Raw genomic sequence first — 26,828 nt, 5'->3', positions numbered from 1 at the left:
GAATCGCCTAAATCGAAGTTTTCTAGAGAGAGTTATAGCCATGCAAATTTTACTATTCATATAGTAAATCTGCAGATTTTCAGATTTCTGCAGATTCGGTGATTCAACTTTACTTAGCAGTTTAATTGGGTTAAGTCCATAATTTGGCCTCAAGTTCTTCATATGAAGTGTTTTTCTATGTCTTAGGTTTCCATTGGTTCAAGAATCATCTAAATCGGAGTTTTCTAGAGAGATTAATGGCCATGCAAAATTTACTGTTCATATGGTCAAATTCTGCAGGTTTTAGAATTCTGTCTCTAAGTTCAAGGCTCATTTCGGATAACTTAAGGTCATTTTCGGGGCAGGATATCTTCACAAAAATTCTAGCCCTATGTCTTAAGTTTCATTTCCAATTAGTTTCACACCAATTGGAGTTGTGTAGCTCAAGTTATGGGCTTCCAAACACACTGAATTCAGTGTGTAAAAATTCTGCCCTAAGTTTAATTTTTTCATTTCTTCAATTATTCCCTCTAACCAACCTCAATTCACATTTAATTCACCCAAAATGACTATAATTTAGTATTGACACATCAATGGTACTTCCTAACACAAAATCCACAATTTTCAAACACCAAAGTTTGTAATTTTCCCTAATCCTACCATTTCATTACCTCCATTCATCAACCCAATGTCAATTCAAACTAAATAAACCTTAAATGATCATAATTTAACACTACACGCACCAATTTCACTCTCTAGCACCAAAACCTAATTTTCCCATGAACCCTAATCTTTCATAATTCAATTTATGCAATCCCATGAAATCTTACTACTGCCAATCATGCATACTTCTTCAATTTAACTTAGATTTATCATCAATTTAACTAAAATACATAAAAACCCTAATTTTTCCTAAGTTGGCCAAAACCCTAATTTAGATTTCTATACATATTTCCTTTCAATTTCTCATGTTATTTCATCACACCCAAACTTGATTTAAAGCATACTTGATAAATCAAGCATGAAAGAGAGAGCTTACCTTACTTGATGATTTTTCCCACTTCCAATCTCTTCTAAATCTTGTTCCTCTTCTAATCTCTTGTTTCCCCTTGCTTTTAATCCCTAAATCAAATATTAATTTGATATTCTCTACCAAATAGATGGAAAACCCATAAAGGAAAAGCAAGGAATTGAGTTTTGAGAATGGGTGTCAATGGAGAAATAAGGAAGAAGAAGATAGAAACAAAGAGAGAAGGAGAAAGAGTGGGTGGTAACTAAATGAGAAAGAAAGGGAAGATATGGCTTTTTAATTTGTCTTATCTTTTATATATATTTATTCCCAAAATTAGTTTATTTCAATTAAAAATTTTAATTGTATCAAAAATGTCATAAAACTTACAATTTTATTTCCTTTCTTTTCTTTTTATATTTACACTAAATTTTCCTCAATATTTCTTCATAATTCAATAATTTATTTTTATTTAATTAAATTAACCTTTTGTTAAAAAAAAAATCAACTCTTAAAGTGAATTGACCAAAATGCCCCTTATCGGGTCATAATCCCTCTTTTACAATATACCTGGTGAATCCTTATGTTTTTGGGTCACTTGAATTTTTATTGTATCTATCTCAATTAATTTTATATTTATTTTTTGTCCTCAATGTGTCTTTGAATAGTACTAATCACGGACCAAAAATGATACTATTCATAACTCGGAGGTTCGGGGTGTTACAAATATAGCCAAAATTAATCTTATTGAAGTAAATCTCACAACAGGTGAAAAGGTTTCTCTCACAACAGGTGAAAAAGTTTTCTTATAATCTATTCCTTCTTGTTGTGTATACCCCTTAGCCACTAGACGAGCTTTGTATCTTTCAATACTACTATCAGCCTTACGCTTTATCTTGAGAACCCACTTGTTCCTAATTGCCCTACATCCTTTAGGCAATTCAACAAGTTCCCAAACTTGGTTGGATTTCATAAACTCATTTTCCTCTTCCATTGCCTTAATCCATTTTTCTTAAGCTGGGTATGAAAGAGCCTCTTTTATATTCCTTAGCTTTTCTTCATTGGGAGTAACTATAAATGCTTCCCCTTTGATTTTAAAACGATGATAGGAAACCCTTGTATGACTCATCCGTTGTAACTGAGATTGATTTATTGACTCATCAATGGGTATGTTACTCCCACTAGAACCAGGCATTAAAGTTGGACTCACATCAAGGTGCAATGATGAATCCGGATGAACATATTCATCTATATTAATATTACTCTCACTAAGAAGTGTATTCGTTTGAATTTCTATAGTAGAAGCATCCTAGTCATGAGTTTCAAACAGAGATAAGTCTTAACCTATCTCACCTTGCTTTGGAAAATCATTCTCTAAGAAAGTGACATCTCATGATTCAAATTCAATTATACTTCTATTTTCTTGCTTACCTATTAGAATATATCCTTTTGACTGTTTAGAGTATCTTATAAAGATATATTTTCTTCTCCTTGAACCTAGTTTTGTATTACCTTATTGTAATACTCCATGCAATTCTTATTCCAATAGGAAATCTACTCATAATGGGTTCTTATAAAAATAAAGTTCTAAGCCTTATATATTGGGTTTGCTTAAATAAAGCCCATCATGGGTGTTCATGCCTTCATAATTAATTAATAATTAATAATGAGGTGATATTAAATTATCTCTAAATTCTTAAATTTATTAATCTTAATCTGATTAATTATTAAAATTATATTGATAAATTATTTAATAGACATTTCAATAATAATGTAATTACTTTTTTTAATAAATAATGAAATTAAAAATAAAAATATAAACGTTTTCATTTAATAATAAATTAAAAATTTTTATTAAATAGAAATACATTGAAATGATATTGTATTACAACTAAAAAAAGCAAAAAAGTTGAACGTAGACATTAATTTACTATTGTAATAGACATTTGAGTTTTATTATTCCAATATTAATTGCATAAGCTAAAAAGGCATTTAACATGAAATTCATTATCCTAAATTGAGATATGGTTTTTTTTTTCTTTTAAATTTTTTTGATAGCAATGGGTGGAATCTGTAAGCTGACCTATATCCTTATTTTTATTTGATGCTAATATTTTTTTTTTTTTTTGAAAATTTTCTTTATATTCTTTTAATTTTTTATTTATTTTTATTCAGTGTAAATAAAGATGGTAAGATATGTATTCCTTCATATTAGTTTGTTGATATCAAGTTAATACCACAATTATAAATACATTGAGTAGGAGTAGAATAATCAATATCCTTTTGTAGAGATAAGTTCCAAGTAGTATGGTTATTTTAAGATTTCCTGTAATGGATAACTTCTTTAATAAAAAATTTCTGGATTGATCAATAGTTGGAAGCTGTGGTTCAAGGTTTGTTAATTTAATTTAGTAATTATTATATTTGAGGAGAATGAATAATGTCATGTAATTTCTTGCAACTAAAAAAAAATAAATAATAATTTATAAATAATTTTACAATATAATTAAATCAAAGAAAGAAAAGTGATAATATGAAAGAGTTCACTATAAAGTGATTATTGCGAAGTTTTCTTTCATCATGCAAAATGAGGAATAACATTTCAGATAGAAGAGAAGTAAGAAATTCATTAAAGGAGTAAAATATTTTGGATTCCACTGTTGTTAAGAGATAGTTTAGAATTGTAATCGGTTTATGTTGTTACTAATAAAGAACCTGAGTTGAAATTTCTGGACTGCGCGTGCAATTTGGGCTTGGCACGTGAGCTTCTCCGTATTGGTCCAACTTTCCTATTAAAATGGCTTAACATCCATTCCATCCATACTTCTCAGTACTGCCTTAGTTAAAAATAAATAAATAAATAATAAAATAAAAATGTTGCAATCTCTGTGGTCATTGTTTTTTTTTTTAACCAGCTTCTTAACCCATTCATGGATTATGTATGTATATATATATTGGATTAAAGAATATATTATTAATTAATTTAAAATATTTTAAAATGGATAAAAATAATGAATGAAAGTTAATTTATTTTTTTATAGATATAATTATTAAATAATATTTTATTATTAAAGTCTATAAAATTAAAAAATGTCTATAATTTAAATAAAAAATTTATTGAAATCAATGAAAAAATTAATATTATGTGATATTATAAACTGAAAATAGAAAAGATATTATAATAGTACAATAATTTTAATAATTATATTAAATTATAATTAATCATTAATAATATTAAATAAATTAATACAATATTTAATTATATTTGTTTTTACATTAAAAATTATTTTTAAATAAGAAAATTTAAAAATAAAATTTTTTAAGCAGGAAAAAATTTATATATATATATATATATATATATATATATAATGGGAGCTATTAGGGCTCTACGAGGCTTCACCCAACTTGCTTGGATCTGGCGTACATGAATCTAAATTCTAAAACATAAAATATATAATAGAATCTACATATTAATAAAGTATCCGACTTAATTTATAAGTGATAGCTTATAAGCCGTAATTTTATGTTGTATGAGATTAACTTTTCATTTCGTAACTTATAAGTTGAATGTTTATAAGTTAGTTTAATTAAGTATTTTATTGTATTACCCTCATTTAATTTTATAATTTCACTATATATCTTTTTGATATTTATTCTCACATTTTCATTAAAAAATTATTTGAAAAAATAATTTAATATTTTTTTTAATCATTTTAACAACAAATATAATTATAATCTTTTTAATCAAATGTTTTAATTTCTTATCAATCATTTATATATATTTTAACTATATACGTTACTATTTAAAATTTTACATATTTATACATTTAAATTAATAAATATTTAAAATTTATAAACTAATTTTTCATTATTTAAGTTAAATAGATTCTACATTTAAGTTTATGATACGGAATCCTTGATTTTATATTGTATTTCTCACCGGACGCTCGTGGGACTGCCATTCTGCCAACGGCCTGAAGAATTTATAACGCTTTTCAACTCAGGATCGTCCAAAATATTGCACAGCCCATACAATTTTAAGGATACCATTGCAGCATTACTCAAAGTTAAAAATTAAATCAGAATGGGAACTAATAAACAAATATCCAATAAAAACAAAAATTAAAATTTGCATCAGATAATTTGACAAATACATCTAACGTAAATGAGAATGCATAGTGAATAAAGTGATTAATGAACTATAAAAAATAATATTTAAGACAGAAATTGAATTATTTTTAAAATTTTATTATTTCCAAACCCTTTCTAAATTTACAGATAATTAATATAATTTTTGAAGGGAATTGTGTATCCCAATTCACCATACGCATAGCAAAGGGAGCGAGATTATAATCAATGGTTTGAGAAAATCTCGCTATGAAATCGAGAGTATAAAATTGGATTAATGGAGATACAATAATCTCATAATATTATGAATTAATTTGTTTCTTTTGTTTTGCAATGTTAATTTTATTTTCTTTAGATATATTATTGCCATAAACATCATTTCCACTTCCACATGAACTCTCAACAGATAATGCAGCAAACTATAGTATATGTGAAGGGGATGAAAGAGAAATTTCCTCCTTCATTAGTTCATTCATCATGAACCGCTTGACTTGAACTATGGAGAACCCTGGAAAGTAATAGCAATCAAATCAGAATCTGATAGATGGTTCCAACACAGCTTGTGCATATACCAAGGTAAATCCAAATACACAACTAATAAGAACAATTTAAGATAAATAAGATATTTATTATTAATAATTATTTATTTGAATCAAAATTTTATTAGCCTCTAACTAAAAATAAATATTTGTTTAAAAAATATTGAGACCAGAAACAGAGGCACAATACATAATAGATCTGTCAGTACTATTTGATTCATATGATATCTTTGCAAGCTTATTCACTTTATTTATTTATTTATTTTCCCTCAAACTGAAACATCATAAACTCCAATTTCACTAACTAAAGCTCAGAAGCAGCCATGATTATACAATAATCAATTCATAAGCAAATAAATATAACAAATAGTGTATAGTATGCCAAAGTTGTGAAGCTTAAACCGAGTCTGCATCTCTTTCCTTCACCTTCACCTGCAACCCACCTTTCATTCTAAGAGTCAAAGACAACAAATGCTCTGGACACTTCTCTTTGTTCTGTACATCAATCTCAAATCTCTCTATCACAGATGCTGCTATGGCTTTCATCTGAATATAAGCCATATCTTTCCCAAGACACATTCTTGGCCCTGCATGAAACACCGGGAACTTGAATGGGCTCTCTTGTCTGAAAATCCCATCCTCTTGCAGCCACCTTTCAGGCACGAACTCTCTGCAATCCTTGCCCCATATGCTCTCCATCCTCCCCATTGCATATGTATGGTAGGTTACAAACCAACCCTTTCCAACAAATGTACCGTCCGGCAAACAATCATCACTTTTGCAAGCTTTGGTATCCACAGGCACTGGAGGATACAATCTTAATGTCTCTGAAATTGCTGCATGTAAATAACGCATGTCTCGGAATTCTTCCAAACTATAATTAGTATCGCCCCTGTTTTTTCCTTTTCGTGCTCTAAGGGCTCCAAGCTCGTTTAGTATGTTTCTTTCTACATGTGGGTTTAATGATAATTGCCAAAAGAACCAGCTCAAAGCTGAAGATGTGGTGTCTCGGCCTGCAAGAATGAAGCTTATAATAATATCTCGGAGAAATTCTGCTGAGTTATCCTCATTTCCAATGAAACGGGAGAGTAAATCTTCGTCTTTCTTGTCAGTTCCATGTTCCATTCTTGACTTTATAATCTCATCTGCGAATTCATGGACGATCTTAATCGATTTTTTGAGTGCTTTCTCTGTTCCCAAGTTAAAGAACTTACTGAATTTCCATAAGAGTGGAACGGCATACATGAATCTCCCTGAACTAAGCGTGGCAGCTTCTTCAAAGGCGCGCATAAACTCACCGCCGGCGGTTCCATCGCCACCGAGACAGCCGGGATCAACGTTAAAAGCAAGTTTACATATGTTATCAAACGCAAACCTCTCTAGCAGCTCTTGAAAATCCAGTACTTGGTTCGTTTTCGAGGCTCTTGAAAAGATTGGGAACAATCTTGATGAAATCTCTATCCTGACATTATCCATAACGAAATTTCGTAGTGACTTGGTGTTGAACTCGTAGCTAGCAGTCTTTCTTTGGACTCTCCACAGCTCCCCATCGGAGTTAAAGATTCCTCGGCCGAGGAAATCTTCAAGAAGGGATATGAACCGGTAGCCTTTTGGGTAATTGTCAAAGTTAGTCTTGAGAATATACTCAACGTTTAAAGGATTTGCTGTGATGACTCCATGGACTTTGCCAGGACGGCGGAAGACGGCGGTGTTGGCGGGGCATTGGCCAAGTATTTCAGTTGTCCAGTCGAGGAAACGGTGACGATTTCTCAAGAACTCAGGTAAAGCTCCTACTATAGGATAGATTTTGAAGCCTTTCTTGTTGAATTTGTTCTGTGAAGTGTAAAGAAGGTAGAAGTAGAGACAAACAGAAAGAAAGGGAAGTAGCAGAATAAATTGAAGGGATAAGGATTCCATGGTTAGAGAAGCAAGTGAAAGGAAAGGTCTAATTTAATTTTGCAGGGTAATGACTGATTTGGTTTGTGGGGTAGTATTCTGTAATGAATTTCTGTAAGATATGCTTTGCAGCCTGTGCCGTATGGAGATAAAGCAGGAGATGTCATTTCAGCTGCAGACCATGAGGTTCTAGAAAATAAATAAATGAAAGTAGCATTGTTAATTAACGATGCTGGTTTATTAGAAAGACCAGTAATTTGTTTTTCTTGATCATAGTGATTGATATATATAGACAGACGGAAGTTAAATCTTAGAAAATGTTTTATAAAAATAAGTTATTTAGCTTTTTAAAAATTGACAAATGGCATTTTAAAAGATATTTATAAAAATGAGCCACTTGGCTTAATATAATCTAAAAATAATAAAAATAATATACTAATTAACATATTAACTTATCTCAAAATTTAAAAATTAAATGATACATATCTTTATATCATTTATTAAATATAAAGTTATATATGTTGTTATTAAAAATATAAAATATTATATTAATTTTTACATTTTTATAAGGAAATATTAAATAAAAATAGTTAATAATCATTTAAAGATAAATTTTAATTTGATTTTATAACCATATAATTATTTAAAATTTTAATATAAATTTAAATTATATTTAATATAATTAATTAAAAATTCTAAAATTAATAAATTTTTAGTATAATTTTAATTATAAAATATGTAAAATAAATATTAAATTATATTATTAAAATAAAATAATAAATAATTTGCAAAACAGGCAGATACTATAACTAGTTAATAATTAATAATAAACTTTTGGAGTGATATTAGAATTCTCTCAATTCTTGAATTTAATCTTCATTTGAAATTAAATAAAATCGAACTGCTCTGAAAGCGAAAGAATTTGTTTCCAAACTTTTCTCGCTTGGAAAGGTTTTCTTAGGGAGGCAGAAAATTGAGGAGGACGATGGCCCGCGTGGTGACCTCTGAAACATAATTTAAGTGCTTAAAAATTTGTAAATAGCCAATGAAGGCATCAAAGAAATTTACACTAAGAGATTCTTGTAGTGTTTATATTGAGATTCTTGTGTTGAATTTTCCGGACTGCGCGTGGAATTTGGGCTTGACTTTCTTATTAAAATGGCTTAACATCCAGCCCATCCATACTTTTTCTACGTAAGATCGAGGATAGCAGAGCCGATCTTCAAATGGGGGAGTTGGATGACACAGTGACCTGCCACCTTTAGCAGTTTAATCCCCTTGCTATCATAATTTATAAATGTATCTGCCAAGGGAAATCATGACTTCTTTGGGTGAAGGGCCACCTGTCCTTTGCCTGGTGTTAACACTCTGAGAATGCCTGCCTGTCATTTCCTGGAATCAAAAGACTATCCAGAGTTGACAACATTCACATTTTGATGAATCAACCAAGAGAGCTGCGAATAAATGAACAGAAATGGAGTTCAAAAGCACAATTCAGTTTCTCAATAGTACTACTTTAACCCAAGGCAGTTATAAATTGCCTGGATCCTTTTTCTATCATAAATCAGATTGTTGGTTAATGTTATCAAAGCTGCAAATCTACACAAGTTGGCTTCAGAATTCAAGTCACTTCCATTGTTCGATAATCCACCAATCTCCTCCCACCTTCTCAAACATGCTCAGCAGGTCTGGTCATGTTTGTCATGTTTGTCATCTGAATGTGCAAGCTTACAATCTTCATCTAAATTGTTCATTCTGTGTCCAAGCTTATTACCAACATCTGCCTTGATATAGCTGTAGAAGCCCCATCTCCTTAAGTTAGCATCTCAATGCCACAGCCTAAAACATCATTGTAAACACGTTTCATTGAAATTAAGCAGGCCTTTTGTTCTGCAGAAATTGAGTACATGCGGTCTCTGTTGACCCTCTGCCCCAATGCGTATAGGTACCCATCAAAAGCAGGACCACAACAATTATTGTTAGTAAACTCACCCCAGTTGCCTGGTTCACCATCTGAGCTATCTATGATGGAAAAAGATGAATATCAAAAGTTCGTGGAAAAACAAAATAAGGGGTGGTGGCAACAAAGAAAACAAGAGTGATAATGGAGGAGAGTAGTTTCTGGTATTTCAAGATTACTTTAGCCCATGTAAGGAGTGACAACAATTATTGCTTTAGATCTGTATTAGGATTATATTATTAAAAAAATGACATAATTGTGAAAATGGAACGTTTATTATAAAAATAAGGAAAATAAAATCCGACCTGCCGGATTCGAACCAGCGACCTAAGGATTGTCTGCTTTGAACAACTACAGTCCTCCGCTCTACCAACTGAGCTAAGGTCGGATGCATGAGACGGTCCATATCATGACTTAAAACTCTGAATTACATTCTTTAGCCATAGGATATATTTGATGCATGATTGTCAACAACCCATATCATTCTATTCTAATATATTTATAATTTATGGTGATTTATTTAAAAGTCCAATAATTCGATTAATAAGGATTTATATAAACTTAAAAGAAATCTTATACCATGAACAAGGCTTAAATTACAAATTTAATTCAAATTTCAATCATAATTAATGCAAAAAAAAATCTCGTTGTCATATAAAGCATATATATGATAACATGGATAACTTATATCTGTTGATCAATTGAAAGGGCAATGGAAAGTGGCATCCACCAGTCCTTATTGGCATGGGGATCACTTGTTAGTGTTATAACCTAACATTTGAGGTTTATAATTGAAAAGTGCCAAAAAAAGGAAAAGTTGTGAGAGAAGAAGATGATTCATTCAACATATTTTTGAAAACATTCTACACTTTTCAATTCATTTAAAGTTCAAAAGCTGCCCACCAATGACCCCATTTGTTTCATTTGGGCATCATGCATGGCCTCAGCCTTCTGCATTATTGTGGGTTAAGCATCTCTACTCACAGGAAAAAATCCTCTTTAAACCCAAAATATATGATAAAAAGAAAACCCTTTCAGATTAGAATGGATTAGTTGAAGAGAAGAGTTCACATCTATTGATGTGACCTAACCACTAGTGCATGGATCGTACAATTAATATAAAAAAGATATCGTTCCCACGATGAGTTGTGTTAATGATCGAATTTTTGATATAAAAATTGACTAATTTTAATTATTTTTGAAATTAAAGCAATAAATTGATAGATATTGAAGTGTGAAATCTATATGTGCAAAATTAATAATCTATTAAACAATGTAATTATTTAACTAAATTTGCATCAAATTAAAATAAGCAAATTGAAATATAGCAAGATTTAAAATGGCAAGTAATTAAATTCGATTAGAAATTAACAATGATAAAAGAAGCGATTCCGGAGTTCGGAAGTTTATATTCAAGCTATTTTGGGATTTTTTTAAATTGGTTATCCAATCTTATGGAATTTACGAGTTTTAAGGAGATGAATTCTTAAATCCTTTGAAAACTCTTTCGAGTGAGACAAAGAGTGCCTTAATCAATCTAATCCTACTTTCGTTGAGTTAAAATTAATCAAGACCCATTAAGTTCCTTAATTAATCTGTAAATCCTCTTAATCCTTAGTCTATTTCTAGATCTAAATTAATTAAGTCCAATTTCTTGATTATCTATCACAAGGTTTTCTCCTTTCGGTGCTTCAACCATGGATTAAGAATAATACATAATGGGATCCTGCACTAAGCATGTCATTGAGCACACAAAAAATGAATAAAACTCATTAAAACCACAAAATATAGGTTACCCAAATCAAAATCCACAAAATATCTCAAATATTACATCCCAACTCCAGAATCTAATGAAAACTACTCACTATCCATAGTATTTACAATAAATTCTAAGTCAATATGGAAATAAATCTTAAATCTAAGCTAAGAATTAAGAAACTCAATGCAAGAAAGGTAGGAAATAGGAAAGAAATGAAGAAAAACTTCAAATCTGGTCTAGAAATAGAGAGGTGACGTTTTTGCTATGTTTTCTTCCCCTGCTGTTGCTCTTTTTTTGTCCCCTCCTCTTCTTTCTAAAATGAGATAAGGGCACATTTATATCTTTTTTTCTGACAAGTAGCCCTAAAATGGTGTGTTTGAGGTGTAGTTTTCATGAAGAAATCTTCTGCCAGCTCATTATGAAGAAGTGGATTGCATAAGTTATGCAGGTCCTTATGCAATTTTCGGCAGGTTTTGAGCCCTCTGTGTGAAGTTACATAAGCAATGAGTAAGTCTGCATAAGTCATGCAGTGACTTATGCAGATTTCGGCATGAATGAAAAATTACTTCTTCTCCCTGTGCAGAATTGCACAACTTATGCGATAAGTTATACACAATTTAACCACTACACACTTCAACTTTTAAACTTGTTTTTGATATCTTTAATTATAGTAATCACTCTCACTGGCATAATTTCTTTTTAGTCCTTCAAAAATATCATTTTTCTTATAAAATAAAATAAAATTATAAATTAATCTAAAAATTGACAATCATGAAAAATTATCTAAATAATTAATAAAATTAATTAAAATTAATTAATAATTAAATAAAATAATTATAAAATTAAACCTAAATAATTATGCAAAATACATATATCATCCATCCATTTGTTGATCAATGAATTTGCTGTGAGCATCGTCACCTTATGCATGTGAGTTTAGTAGACAAAACAAATAATTAAAAAATTAAAGAAAAAGAAGAAAAGAGAAAACAACCAAATTTAAGATTCAAAATTCCAAGAACCTAATCAATACGAAAGCTGCACAATGTACGATTGGAGACAATTTGCCCATCAATCCATGTGGTTCAACAGGTATCCTTCCTTTTCATTATTACAAAAGAGAACTACCCTATACCCAAAGCATATCCTACCCTCAATTTTCAATGGGCATAAAAGTAAACAATATGTAAATAAAGAGACTCATACTTAAGATCTTTTCACTCTAAAAAAAAAAAATCAAACTATAATCAAATTATCTTTTATAGGCATTATATTTATAATTTTATGATTTATCAGATCAAAAGTTTATTTTCTATAATCCTATTTTTAAAATTTTAATGTATTAAAAAAATTAAATTATGAATAACAAATAATAAGTTGTTTTTTGACTTAATGCTCAATTTCACTTATGGAGATGTTCAATTTATCTTATTTTCAACCTTTTATCTAAATTAATTAAGAAATTTCAATCTAAGCTCAGTTTAATTAAAAAATCAAAATCACAAAATTGAACTTCTCAAGTTTTTAGCTAAATTAAGAAAATTTTAGCTTAAAAATTCAAAAAAAAAATTCTTATTTTTTGGTCTAAATCAAAAAATTTAATCTAAAAATTTTAATTTTTTACACTAAATTAAATTTAAATTAAAATATTTGAATTAATTTAAATAAAAAAATTAAAAATTAACTAAATTAAATATTCTAATAAGTATAAAGATGAAATTCAGCCATTGATTTTTTATGCAGAGATTTCAAATTCCAATTTGATAGACAAGGTGGGAGGGATGGGGTTACCCCAATTTTTTATATATTACTCATCTTATGATGTAAAAATTGATAAGTAATTTAATAACACTCTCAAATATTATGAATATAATTTTTCAAAAGGTAAAATTTTACTTTGACCTCAATAAAGAAGTGATGACATATCTCCAAATATCAATAAGAGCAATAGATTGCAATGTTTCTTGAAATAATGTGATTCTTGAGTGATTTACATCTCTCATTTTTAATGCATTTTGAGGTAAAATATTTTAATTTTTTTCTCCAACATAAAATACACTAATAAGCCACTACTGAGTTGGCTGATTTAATTACACTTATATGATAAATTTAAATTTAAATCTTCACTCTCTCGTTCTCTATTAAAAAGGAGTCAGCTCGTTTAAGGCTAAATGAGTAAAAAATAAAATAGCAAGCCCCATCTAATATTCTCTATTTTTTCACCTAAAAGGAAAAGCATGTGAAAATTTCACCAGGAATATACCAGTGCAAATTTTTATTCTCTCCCAATTCACTTGACGATTGAACGTTAATTATTACTCTCACCGCCACAACTACCCATTGCGGAAAATCTTTTACCTTGCAACAAAGCCAAATTAAGCCAACCAAGATATTACATTTATCAACTCATTTTCCGCGCAGAGATTGATCTTGATCATCAGGAAAAGCAGGCCAGTGATTGGAGATGGAATCCCTCAGAATCAGATCATAGATTGTGAGATATTGGCACGGTGTCCTTCCAAGAATTTGATGTGGTTATAGAACTATACATAAAATGTTCCGATCAGTAATAATCAGGAGACGGAAGCAGCCTGGAAAGAAAGCCCACACCACACACATAATTGACCTGGTGTTCAAACAGAACCCTAACTGTTCATACACAAGTTTTTTTTTTTTTTTTTTCAAGTACTCAGTCACTCTTCTTCTGCGCCATTCAGAAAAGGAAAAATTACGTCTGGAGGATGCATTCTCGTGATTTGTGTCCCATGAATAAATAATTTTTCACGATCAAATGTGCTTCCAGGTGGCAAGTCATTGTACCATCTATGATATATCATTATTATTATTTTTTTAAGTATTACTGAGAGGTTGAACCTGTTAATTTATTAGTATGAAGGTCATCTCATCTCATGGAGTCAATATATATATATATATATATATATATATATATATATATATATATATATATCTAACAATCTGTTGTTTTTCTTTAGGAATTTCCGATGATAAGATACTACATAATCTGTGTAATATATACCAGAGTGAAGCTGTACTACGATTACAAGATTGATCTCAATTCCAAATCAGGATCTATCATAAGATGCTGTACCCAGATTAGAGACCCCATAACATGAACTCATCACAGAAACAACAAAAGAACTTTTGCTTTATTTAGAAACGAAATGATTCAGTTCCAAATAAAAAAAAGAAAGAAATGAAATGATAGCGGAAACGTAGATGCACACTGAATAATCCCCATGGTCCCATGTCCTTGTGGCTTCATCACCCCAATTTCCTTTCTCATTTATTTCTTTGCCTCTCTGCAACTTCATATTCTTTGTGTTTCTGTAGCTGCTAAGGTTTAGTAATTAAGAGTACCATGGCAAAAATTAACATGAAAAATCTTACACAGTTTCCCAATTTTCATCATCTTGGGAGCCTTGGATGTTCAACTACCTTTTGCATAATAATTCTTGCAAGTAGCTAGGACCCATCTCAAGACAAACCTTCATAAATAAAAGAACATCAGGACAAAAAGAAAGGGAAAATAAAAAAATAAAGAAAAGAAAGAAAATAAATCACGAACAAGTAAAACTTGATTTTCTTTTTGAGTTATTTTTCTATGCATGGGCAAGTTAGTGTTCCAAGTTTCACTTTTAACGCCAGCACTCAGGTGTTAAGGAATGGTCTCTCTTGGGGTCCATGCAATAATTATACACCATATGGTGACGTTGAACCCATCTCATAGCTCTATATTGCTGTCTTGTAAGTCCACCGGACCGGAACGGAGAGGCGGAGACTGGCCGGCACCGGGCAGGTGAATAGGCTGAGCAACCAGCTGCTTTAAAATTGGTATAACTTGCAACAAATGGTTGGTACCTATAATCTGCTTTGTATTTCCCATCTTCAGTAGCCCAAGAAGAGGCATCCCATATTGAACCGTAAACCCACATTGGCCTCAGTGGAAAAGTTGCAGCACTTTTCCTAGGGTACCTCCTTATGGGCACATCATCAACAAGGAATCTGAAATAATACAAATGAACTTACATCAAGACACAATAGGACATTTCACCTACCAGCCTACCATAAATTATTCCAGATCTTTTTCTTGAAATTGGAATTGCTATCTTCATTGTCTCTTTGCTCATTTCCCCGATGGTGCAAATGTTAAAATAAAAAAATAGTGTGAGATCAGAAAAATCACCATTTGATCACTTGATTAGTACAATTAGATTTAGTTAATCTACTTTTTATGCTAATAACTTTCATAGAAACTCTATCCCACTCATGTGATATTAGATTCTATTAAGTTATAATACAACTTTGCCCTTAATTTCAGAGAAGGATTCAAATACTCTCTGCTTTTAGTCCTTAATTAAATGGGTAATTTAATGGTCTTGTCATTACAATATTTCACTTTCCAAAAAGATAAAAAAATGACCAAGTTACTTATTATTTAAATATTCATCTAAAGGTCATAACCAAGAGTGCTAGGTGCCAAAGAGCTAAGCACCACAAAAAAATTTCAAGCATAGTAAAATTATTGATTCCTAATTCTCTGTTTCTTGCAGAAGTCACTTTAAAGTGGAGAAATAAACAGTAAATGTAACTGAAGATGATTAAACTTACATGATCTCCTTGGGACTCCAAAGAATGGCATAATGGTGAAAATGTTGGGTTGGATCAAACCACAAATGAAATTTCATCTCTCTCCCAATGATTCTCCCATCCCCACTTCCTCTTATGTAAACATTGGTCTGCAATGTATAAGGCTTCCCAAATGTTGTCCCAAGAAATTCTATGTCCACTTCATCATGGAATCCAGGGTGAGCTTCATTGTTTGAAAGCTGCCATTATCCATATTAATTAGTCCATTGAGAAGAAATGCATATTAATAAACATGTCATCAAGAAAGAGTATATAGTTTAGTTCAATCCCCACATAGAAAGCCGTTATAACTCCTGCAGTGTATCCAGGTTGGACCTTAATGGAGGCACCAAAGTACCCAGATCGAAATGGTTTAACAGATTTGAATCCACTTCCTGGAATAATAAAGTTACAAAAAGAATGACAGAAAGAACCAATCAATAAATAGAAAAAAAGAAAAAAAGATTACTTACCGACCAATAATTAAGATACTAAGTATACATTAATAAACGGTACTGAATATAAGACCTGAGGTATTATCTAGCCAGATTGTTAATGCATTTTGGTCTACTCTTTGATGTGTGTAACCCCAGAGGTTTCTATACCCTTGATAAAAGCTCATTGATCTGAACCTAGAACTTGGCCAATAGCCAGGAGAAGGTGGCCATTGAGCATAGCTTGATGAAGGGAGCATAACAGTGAGAAGTAGCAAGAGGAGGAGAGCCATAGGAGCAGTAGCAAGATATGGAGAAGCTGTATGGGAGAGAACGGAATGATTATGCGTATAAATGCAGGGGGAGAGAGAGAAAGAAGAAAGAGAGCAATGTTTCATGGAGGAAATGTATGTCAGAGTACAGCTGATATAATGAAAACGATTGGTGGGTCCTTGTAAAAAGTGATAATAGAAAAGTTGATGAAAGGCCAAAGAACTTGAAACCAAAACAAATTTCTTATAAAAATAGATAAAATGAGGTTTTAGCTAGTGGGTTTATAAAACAGTATCAGAACACTGGTCAAGTGATAAGTAGAAACTAGAAAGTAATATAAATTTCCCAATCACAACTACTCCTTCTCCCAATAATTATGAGAGGTACAGGTATCTCTTAAATGTGCTCCTGTTAGTACATTTTTGTGACACCACAGGATCCTGGATTTTGGTTGAAGTCCATGATCCAACAAGCTCCGGACTTGAAATTTTCTCGGTGAAAAGTTGTACCATTGCTAATAAGTCTAATCTGATTGGTCTATTCATATTGTTTAAAAGATTCCAAAATAAATCTCCTCATATTTAACTCATTTAATTCACTCTAATAAGAATAATATGGTTCATCATCTTAATTTTAAGTGTAGAAAGTGAAAGATTTAGAGTTCGAGTTTTTTCACCGACCTATTTTAAGATAACGATGCTAAATAAATAATAAATTATTATAGAAAAATCATTCTTTTTTGGGACCAAATTTCCTTTCATTAAAAGCTAGAAACATCTCTATTAATTCTAGCTTTTGAAGACAAAACATTAAATATTGGAATAACCCAAAGCAAAAAATGAATGGTTTTCACCATTGCTTTATCTGTCTGCCATGAAAGTTGCTAGACGATAGAAAATGAAATGGTGGGTCAGATTCTGATATAGTTAATTTGGTGAATGAAATGAGGAGTAATGGTGTTTTTCAACCTCTGATCTTCATTAATAGAGTGGGTCATATGGCATCCAAAATGGGGTCCCATGTTTGATTTGATAATAAGCGTGCATCTACAATTGATTGGCCTCTGAAATTCAATGACATTTGAGTGACCAAAGTTGCTATTCCATCCATGTTGCATCCTGGGGATCCATTTCTTTCACACCCAAGAAACATTAAATATAATAAGAAGATTTAAATTCATAATCTTTTATATATATATATATATATGAGAGCTTAAATTTCAAATTATTAAGGTAATAGCTTAATGATCAAGTTTAATAATCGAGTGTTTATTTCGAAATATATAAGAAGTTAAAAATTCTTGAAATATTAAAAGAAATTTCAAAAATTAATGAGTTAGATTCCATCGATGAAAATTTCCTTTCCTTAAAGCATATATATTTATAAAGAAAAATCAAGATCTTAATTTGGAGATGTAATTAAGATTAACACCACTAACTATCATATCTGCATACTTGTCATTTGATAATGACACTGTTTTTGGTGTATTTTAAAAGGGGATTCATTTAAAGAAAAGCGATTGATAAACGACATTCATCTAAATTATTTTTTTATATTTTTATTTAACTTCAGGAACAAAATTCAAGCCCAAATTAATTCAGATTAGGTTCTTACATTAATTCAGATTATCATCAGGCCTAACATGACCTAATTTACGACTAAAACAGACTATTTAAGATTTAAGATTCTTCACTTAAAAAAAAAATTACCAACAGCTTCCAATATTAATAATGTTAATTAGCTTATTTTTTGAGAAAAAGAAATTATAAATAGCTATGTGAAAAAAAAAAAAGGGTTAAAGCTGCCACACAATGATGACCAACTGACACCTAAATCATTGCTTATGGTTTAACAAAAATTCAAAAGGTGAACTATTGCTTAAACTTTAGAATTAATGCTGGCCACAGTACAGATTAACGAGTAAATTACTTGTTAATTTATATATTATATTATAATTAATATTTTTATATATTAAAAGAAAAATAAAAATATATATAATTTTTAACTTAATTTCATGATAGATTTCATTAATATATTTATTTTTATTAATTTAATAATTTTTAAAGGATTAAAGATAATTAATGATAAATTAAAATATTAATCATGATAAAAAAAATTAAGGAATGATAGCGTTTGTAATAATAAAACTCATAAATGAAATAATAATAATTTATAATGAGGGGTATTAAGACATTTTTATTTTTTTATACTGTAAAAATTAAGGAAATATATGAAATAATAAAAATATATGATAAAATTAAAATTTAAAGAAGATTTATCTTTTAATATAAAAATTTAAATGTTAATTATAATATAATACAAGAATGAAAACGTAATTTGCCCTAAATTCATTAAATCTCAAAATTTTTATTTTTATTTTTATTTTATTTTTTAATAATATCAAATTCATCTTTGTAACTTTAGAAAAGTAAATATCAAATTCAGTTTAACAAAAATATTAATCTTTTGTTAAATGATTCTCATAATACCAGAAAACAAAAGAGAGTTCATATGATTATCAAGAGAATGACTAACCCAATCCCACAGCTTGAAGAACATCTCAAGCTGACAAATCCAATTTCTATTACAAAAGCGATAGTATCAGTAATCATGGCAGCATAATTAAAGACCTTATTATATATTATATACCCTCAAGTTTCCATTTCAATCTCAGTCTCAAAATTTCAATTGAAATTATAAATACTAATCATTGTCCCTTAAGCTTATTCACATTATGATTTCAATATCATTAAATTAACCATTCAACCGAAATTATACTAAATTAATGTTATTATGCTTAATTTTGATGGTATATGTAGATGTGACTGTCGGTTAGTTGGGAGGTAATGAGAAGTAATTAAAGGGTATGTATTATTCTTAATGCAGTAGGATTTTTGTGCATCAAATTCCAATTGTAGACGAAAATGTGGACAAAATCAACGAGAGACTGCTGATTTTGTATGGTCACACTAACACTATTGTGTCGGCCAGGGAACGAGAGAGCTCTTGAAGGAGATGAAAGTCAATCGAAACCTTGGCCCACTTGGCCGACATATCAAGGACAATTGCGCGTCGACCTTTTGTTTTTTTTTTTTAATACATTGCATATATGTATATATATTTATTCCCACTTTTATGTTAATAAATTATTTAATTTAAAATTTTAAATTTATAGGTGAAATTTTTTTTAAAAATTATATATATTAAAATGATAGATATTATATTTCACATTTAAAAAAAAATAATTACGTTGATTATATATCTCACGAGTTTTAATTTTAAAGTTAAGTTTGAGTTTCTAATATGGTATCAGTACCGACTTTATACTCACTATTATGTGTGTTTGTTTTACCCTCATATCTTCATCACGTATTTGTCAATTTTACTCCAAATTTCAATTTCGTTACCTATTTTTACCCCCGTAAATCTTAATTTTTGAAATAAATTAATTGATAGATTATTTTTATTATTTTTTAAATTACATTAATTTAAATATTTTAATATATCATATGGCAATTTAAAAAAAAAAAAGTTAAATGGCTTACTTTTGTAAGCCATTTTCTAAACTAAGTAGCACAATTTTTTTTTCTTTGAATTTTGCATATTGTAGCAATGTGGACTCTAAATAATAATTGTATATTATTAAATAAACTATAAATATTATAACAATTAGATAAGAATAAGGTTTAAAATGTCTTGATTTTGAATTATGACCTTAATCTTGAATCATGTAATATTAAATTGGTTATGTTCATGTGTCTTGATCATTTTTTTTTCTTTCTAAAGAAAAGAGAGAGTGGTTTAGAAGGCTTTAAATGAACTTTTAAGTATATTTTATGAATAGAAAAATGATAGAAGACAAACAAGATATGATATGATGATAATTGTAATAATGGACAAAATTCATTTGATCATTGAAATTAATTAAATTATTCATGCTATGAATCATTGGATAAAATGATGATGTTTGTGTCTCCTTAATTATTAATTATTAAAGGAAAAAAATATAATTAAGGTCACATCTCACAGAAAATGTTGAAGTTATGACAAGAGATTGCTTAACCAATAGTGCTTAGATATTAATCCGAAAATGGAATCCAATTATGCTTTTTATTATTTGCTTTTCATAAGGAGACAATCTTTATTTGATAGGCTCATTTGTTAATTCAAGTTACATTAAATTAATTTTTCAATAGCACTTGCCTTCTTTCTCATGACCTAAAAATCTTCTTGATATGTTAATTAAATTAACATGAATAAGGTTGGAACTACATGGGACTAGAGGGGCCATGGCCCCTAGTGCTCATTGCTCACCATAAGCAAGAGGTGGTTAACCATTTAAATTTTTAAATTATATTTATGTATAAATATTTATGTAAATTATTTATTTATAAATTATAAAATCTAATTAGTAAGCATAAATTATAAGTAATAAATATTTCTTTTTATTCATCAATTATTTTTAATTTATAATAAAGTATCTAATTTTTTTATTTATTGTTATTTTGTTTTAAAATATGTTTTAATCATTTTTAAAAATTAATGAATAAAATTGACTAAATTAATAATTCAATGATTTTATTATTATTTTCGAAATATAATAATTTAAATTGTAATGTCCATATATAGGTTGATGAATAATAACATGATAAATTAAGAATCTCTACTCCACCAATAACTGTGATTAAATGCCACAACCATTTACGAAAATCAATTAAAAATTGGAAAGCAAATTAGAGAATATTATATATATATATAAAATAAGGATCTGTTCGATAATATTAATTATTTTATTAACTGTTAACTGTTTTATATTAGCTGTTAGAATAAAAGTGTTCGGTAAAAATAACTATTAGATCAGCTGTTAAATGTGAAAATTGTGATATAATCTTATTGACTCTAGTTAAAAAGCTCTCTTAACCTTTTAAATCTAAAATAAGTAATTTTTCATGAATTACTCTTTCAATTAATATAAATAAGAGAAATAATATTTTGATTCTAGTCAGATACTAAACACTATTTTAAAAGTTATTGTTGAACTGGACTTGAAAAATAAAAGAAGAGTTTAATGGGTCGTTTTCTTTTCATTGCCACACCAAGGTACTAACAATTAATTGATAAATTATCATTCTTTTGATTGGTAATATTGATTAGAACGCACATTGGATGCTTAGCACAATCAAATCAAATGCCTATTAAGACATGAATGAAAAAATCATGCATTTGCTAAAGTTAGCAAAGCATTTAAAATATTTTATAAAATAAAAGCATTTAAATGATTGAATGAACAATTAATAAGGCATTAAAATATCCCAATTAAGAAAGAGATGACATGAGATAGCCAATTGGCCTTTTCCCATATCAAAAACAAAAAAAAAAAATTCAATTGTTCTCACCGACACTAAATTGGGATTCAAAGGAGTTATACCAGAAACATATAGTATTTTCTTTGGAAAATAATGAAGACTTCTTAAAATAAAAGGGTCAGAAACCAGCAGCTTTGTATTCCCTTCTTGTATGTGGTGTAGATCCTAAGAGATTCTTCTGCTAGAAAGACAGGGAGAGTGTGTGTGTGTCCCTTAAGAAGCATCCATATTTTCTAAAAGGACCAGAATTTTTAAGAGCTAAGGGGCCAATCCAAGCTGGTTCTTCAAAATTTTCCCTCTGTGCAACCATTTTTACTCTTTTAGAGTAAAAAGTACAAGTGGGTACCAAATTAGGAGACATATTTATACAAGGTAGGGAACAATGCTATGTACATTTTGAAAATGCCACCTTAGATTCAGTTCAAGCTTTCTAATCTTTCCCACTGAATCATCAATCTTTTTGGGACCCCAAACAGCTAATAACTATCCATTTTCAGTATTTTTAGCACCGCAAAGGCTTGATGTATAAACTCTCAAACCCATTAAGATACGTTTTTTCAAGGTGAATTATATTATGTGACCTATGGTTGAAGCTCACCCGAAAACTTATTCAAGCAAGGTGGAATTAGGATTTAGGTCAACAAATCCAGATTTTTGTGTTAGCTATTCAATGAGTTGGCTTGTGCGGGGCTTCCATATCTATGTCAGATTTTTTCCATTGGCAGAAAATAAATATGCTTTTCTACTTTCATTGGATTCCACCTCACATTGCATGAGCCCAAACATACACCAACTGATCAATAATTTTCATCAAATTAAAAAATTTTTAAGTAGGCTACTTAGAATTTACTTATAATTGTGCAATCTGGTTCGATTCAGTGGAAGGCATCTCGCTCACTCTCACTTAGTCCCTCAACACCATCGTTAAAACCCATCCCTCTAAAACAAAGGCAAAGCACATGATGACTCAATTTTGTCTTTAATATCAGTTTGGTTTGATTTGATTTATATAATTTTTAAGTTAATTATTCAGTTTTTTTTAATAGATTTTAAATGAATTAATCGATTGCACACTTCACTTTTAAAATGAAAATAAAAATTTATAAAGGATAAAAATAACAGTAAATTTATTGAGATTATAAATCTAATGATATATAATTTGCTTCCGAGAATTCATAAGTATTTACAAGTTATATTACCTTTATTAATTGAATTATATCATTACTGTAAAAAATACTCAATTTACAAATTTATATATTTTGTGAGACTCACAAAGTATTTTATATTTGTAGCACATTTTTGAACTTAAATATTTAAAGCCTCAATAATTACAGGAGCAGTTGAATTTAAATTATAAATATTTTAATCTAAAAGACTTTGATATATATATATATATGAGAAAACAGCAAATTTCATTACGAAACATCAAGCAACGTGTGATACATTAAGAGAAGTCATTCTAGCTATATATACAGGAGGATGTCCAACCTAAATAATCTCCTCGAGAGAAGATAATGATTCCTTAGCAACGAAGTATGCCAGATAATTAGCACTTCTAGGTGAATGAAAAAAAAAAAAGAAAAGAAAGAAAACTGCAAGAATGACCTAAATAGTGAATTTTTATTCGGTGTAATTGTTATATATAAAAGGGTTTTATTATAATTATTGATTATAATAAGATTCATGTAAGAATAGTAATAGATAGAGTATTCGTAAAAATTATCCTATTTAAATTCAAATTTATTTCAAACCCGATTATTATTATTCAAAAAATATCCGAACCCGTTAAGTTTTATAAGTTTTAATTAAAAATTTATATAAAAATTTTTTTTTAATAATTTATATTTTAAAATTTTAATAATTTCATAAAATATTTTAATTTTATTTTATATAAAATAAAATATATAAAAATTTATAAATGTTATTATAAAAAACATATATTTTATATTTAATTAAATATTTATATAAACAAGTTCGGATAATGGATACTCAATAAATAAAACCTAAATCCGACCGAACCTATTATGGGTTTTAAATTTCAAATTCAAACCCATTACAAACCGATTATATATCATCTAAACTTGTCCTATTAAGATTTAATCAAATTGGATACCCACAAAAATCTCACCCATTGTCATATTTAAACTCATGTGAAATTCATAACAATTAATAATTATAATGAAATCGTTGTACATACATTAATTTTATTGTATAATTTTCATTGGATATCAGAAATGAAATGCACGTGAATAAGAGATTGCGGAGACCCACCCTTAAGAGCCAATATAGTGCAAAGGCTATCACTCTCCACCTCCACATTGAAAAAACCAGTCGAAGAAGCCACTTGCAAACCATATAGCATCACAAAAGCCTCAGCCGTATGTGGATCCCATGCTGCCTTTAAACTATGATATCATGTTAAGTAACCATCTAACTTAAAATTTTAAATTTGGCCAAAAGAGTTATTTAGTTTAGTCCATAATATATATGTCTTAAACGTTTTTTGAAATTTAAATAATTCTTTAAATTTTGAAAAAAGATTAAATAAGTTTTTTAACTTTTAAAAATATATCAAATAAGTCATTTTATTATTTTAAAGATAAATAAATTTTTTAACTAAAGAAAAATAAAAGAGACTAGATTATAACTTGACTTCAATTTAAATCTAGCCAAAGCCACGCACAAAGATCTTTGGGTGCATGGGTCCTCATCAGCTATCATGCATAGGGGTGTGCAAATGGTCGATTCGGTTTCGAACCGAACCGAACCGATAAAACCGAAAATCGAAAATCGAAAATTTTAAAAACCGAACCGATTGATAAGAGAAAATCGAACCGAATCGAACCGATAAATTTCGGTTCGGTTCGATTTTAAACCGATCAAACCGAAATTTATAAAATTTCATATTTTTAACATTAAATCTAAATAATAAAAACATAAAAACAAAAAAAATTAGAAATCAAAACTCAAAAATCTTTAGGTTCGGTTCGGTTTTCTTTGATTTCGGTTCGGTTCGATTCGGTTCGATTCAATTTAATTCGATTTTTTTTATTTCCTATATATATTAATAATTTCGGTTCGGTTCGATTTTTTTTATTTTTTTATGAAAATAACCGAACCGAACCGATTAACCGAAATTATCAAAATTATAAACTGAACTGAACCGATTAAATTTTAAAACCGAACCGATTGAACCGAATTAATCGGTTCGGTTCGGTTTAAACCGAAAACTACACACCCCTAATCATGCATATTTGATCTGCAACATCCCAATACATATCTAATTCATCCTAGAGCATATTGATGGAGGATCAATGAAGTGAGTAATAACTGATGAGCTATAAAATGGGAGATAGTCATCTCCCTTTTCATCTTAAGATGAATAATCTTAGAATAGGTACATGAAAAGACTCAATTCAAGGTCTCCTCATTTCTCACACCTTACAAGTAAAATTGATTGGTGAGTCTAATATCTTTTGATCTATTTTTTAAAGTTAAAGAATTTATTTGATTTATTTTAAAATTTGAAGTTCTTATTTGCTAGTTAAGGATTTATTTGATTTATTTTAAAATTTAAAAGACTTATTTGATACTTTTTTAAATTTTTGAAGGGTTTTGCTTGGATGTCGAAAAAATTTAAAGGCTTACATTACTATTAGATAATATTTTAAGGGCCAAAATAAATCTTTTGCCTTTAAATTTATAGATAAGGATTATGAGAATAATTTTATATCTCTATTACTCTATATTTAAATTTATCTCGATCTATACAATATATAAATGTGGGAAGAGAGAAACATTGGCTTTACCAAAAATGCTCTTCATTTTTCAAATTAATTACAATTATCGTTTTATTATTTAAATTAATTTTAATTTTTTCATAATTTAAAATTTTTTAATTTTATAATTCATATAACTTTAAAATTTTTAATCATATTTATATTTAACTTTAATTAAATATAAAATTTTATAAAAGTAATTAATTAAAGTAGAAAAAATTAATAAGTGAAAAATAAAAATACAATTAATCTATAATCCATATTGGTTACAAATTTTGCAACACCCCTTACTCAATTTACAGTGTAGTCAAGCAAAGTATGTTACATTCGGTGCCGGAGCACCCTATCAAATCTTGTCGTGTACAATGCTAATTTAATGTCTATTTAATTATATTATCTTACATATAGAATTTTTTTTATCCCATTTTATTTTTATGGAGACCCAGACAGAGTCTCTTCTATTTTTTACTTAGAGCATGGCGGGTTTTACTGTTACTTGTTAAAACAATTTATATCCAGTTCATACATCATCTCATAGCAATTTCTCATACATCATATCATACCATTTCTCATAATTTTTTTTTTCTTTTAAGAAAACCTATTTCATTTCATTCATATAAACTTTATACACAATAATTTATAATTTATATACAATCCAAAATGATTTACATCATTTAATTACATACCATATCAAAATACAAAATCTAATATATACATGAGCCCTACTAAGATAACTAATGAGGTGACAATCGACACTGTAGCAGATCTGGTCCAAATCCGGTCTAGGCCCTACTGCTGCTGCTGCTGCTGCTCTCCAGTACCTACGCGTGGTAAAAACCAACGCACTAAGCATATTGCTTAGTAGTGCATAAATTAAAATAAAAATATCAAAATAATTGAAATAATTATCCTGGGTATAACATTATAAAGAGATATACAATTATATGAATTTATAGTCTTTTACATGTTTATAAAACTTTGGAAGTAATTAAGTTAATCGGGATATTTTTATTCATGTATATTATATTCGATTTTATATAATTTATATTAATGGTTCTC

General features: G+C 28.9%; 2 protein-coding genes and 1 non-coding gene across 4 annotated transcripts; all 3 read right to left on the bottom strand.

Moving 5' to 3' along the window:
- Positions 1 to 5,842: 5,842 nt before the first annotated feature.
- Positions 5,843 to 7,793, bottom strand: LOC110651074 (cytochrome P450 CYP94D108). The gene has a single exon (XM_021806293.2). It carries the CDS (start codon positions 7,570 to 7,572, stop codon positions 6,052 to 6,054), a length of 1,521 nt encoding a protein of 506 aa, XP_021661985.2. The 5' UTR covers positions 7,573 to 7,793; the 3' UTR covers positions 5,843 to 6,051.
- A 2,017-nt stretch (positions 7,794 to 9,810) lies between these two features.
- TRNAY-GUA (transfer RNA tyrosine (anticodon GUA)) lies at positions 9,811 to 9,899 on the bottom strand. The gene is given in 2 exon segments: positions 9,811 to 9,846; positions 9,863 to 9,899. It is a non-coding gene; the product is annotated as a tRNA-Tyr (tRNA).
- Positions 9,900 to 14,416: 4,517 nt separating this feature from the next.
- On the bottom strand, positions 14,417 to 16,764 carry LOC110650963 (probable xyloglucan endotransglucosylase/hydrolase protein 32). 2 transcript variants are annotated; one of them, XR_002494087.2, is made up of 5 exons: positions 16,446 to 16,764; positions 16,212 to 16,312; positions 15,900 to 16,117; positions 14,857 to 15,293; positions 14,417 to 14,776 (listed from the first exon to the last, which is right to left on the bottom strand). XR_002494087.2 is itself a non-coding variant. In XM_021806165.2 (4 exons), exons 1-4 carry the CDS (start codon positions 16,747 to 16,749, stop codon positions 14,927 to 14,929), a joined length of 990 nt encoding a protein of 329 aa, XP_021661857.2. In that variant the 5' UTR covers positions 16,750 to 16,764; the 3' UTR covers positions 14,417 to 14,926. The 2 variants fall into 2 exon arrangements, 1 of the variants encoding a protein (XP_021661857.2); XM_021806165.2 differs by having other exon boundaries at positions 14,417 to 15,293.
- Positions 16,765 to 26,828: the final 10,064 nt, after the last annotated feature.

This window comes from Hevea brasiliensis, chromosome 5, assembly GCF_030052815.1.
Source record: "Hevea brasiliensis isolate MT/VB/25A 57/8 chromosome 5, ASM3005281v1, whole genome shotgun sequence".
In the NCBI taxonomy this organism is placed as follows: Eukaryota; Viridiplantae; Streptophyta; class Magnoliopsida; order Malpighiales; family Euphorbiaceae; genus Hevea; species Hevea brasiliensis.
The sequence above is the reverse complement of the archived record's forward strand: the minus strand, read 5'-3'. Positions and strand labels throughout refer to the sequence as shown.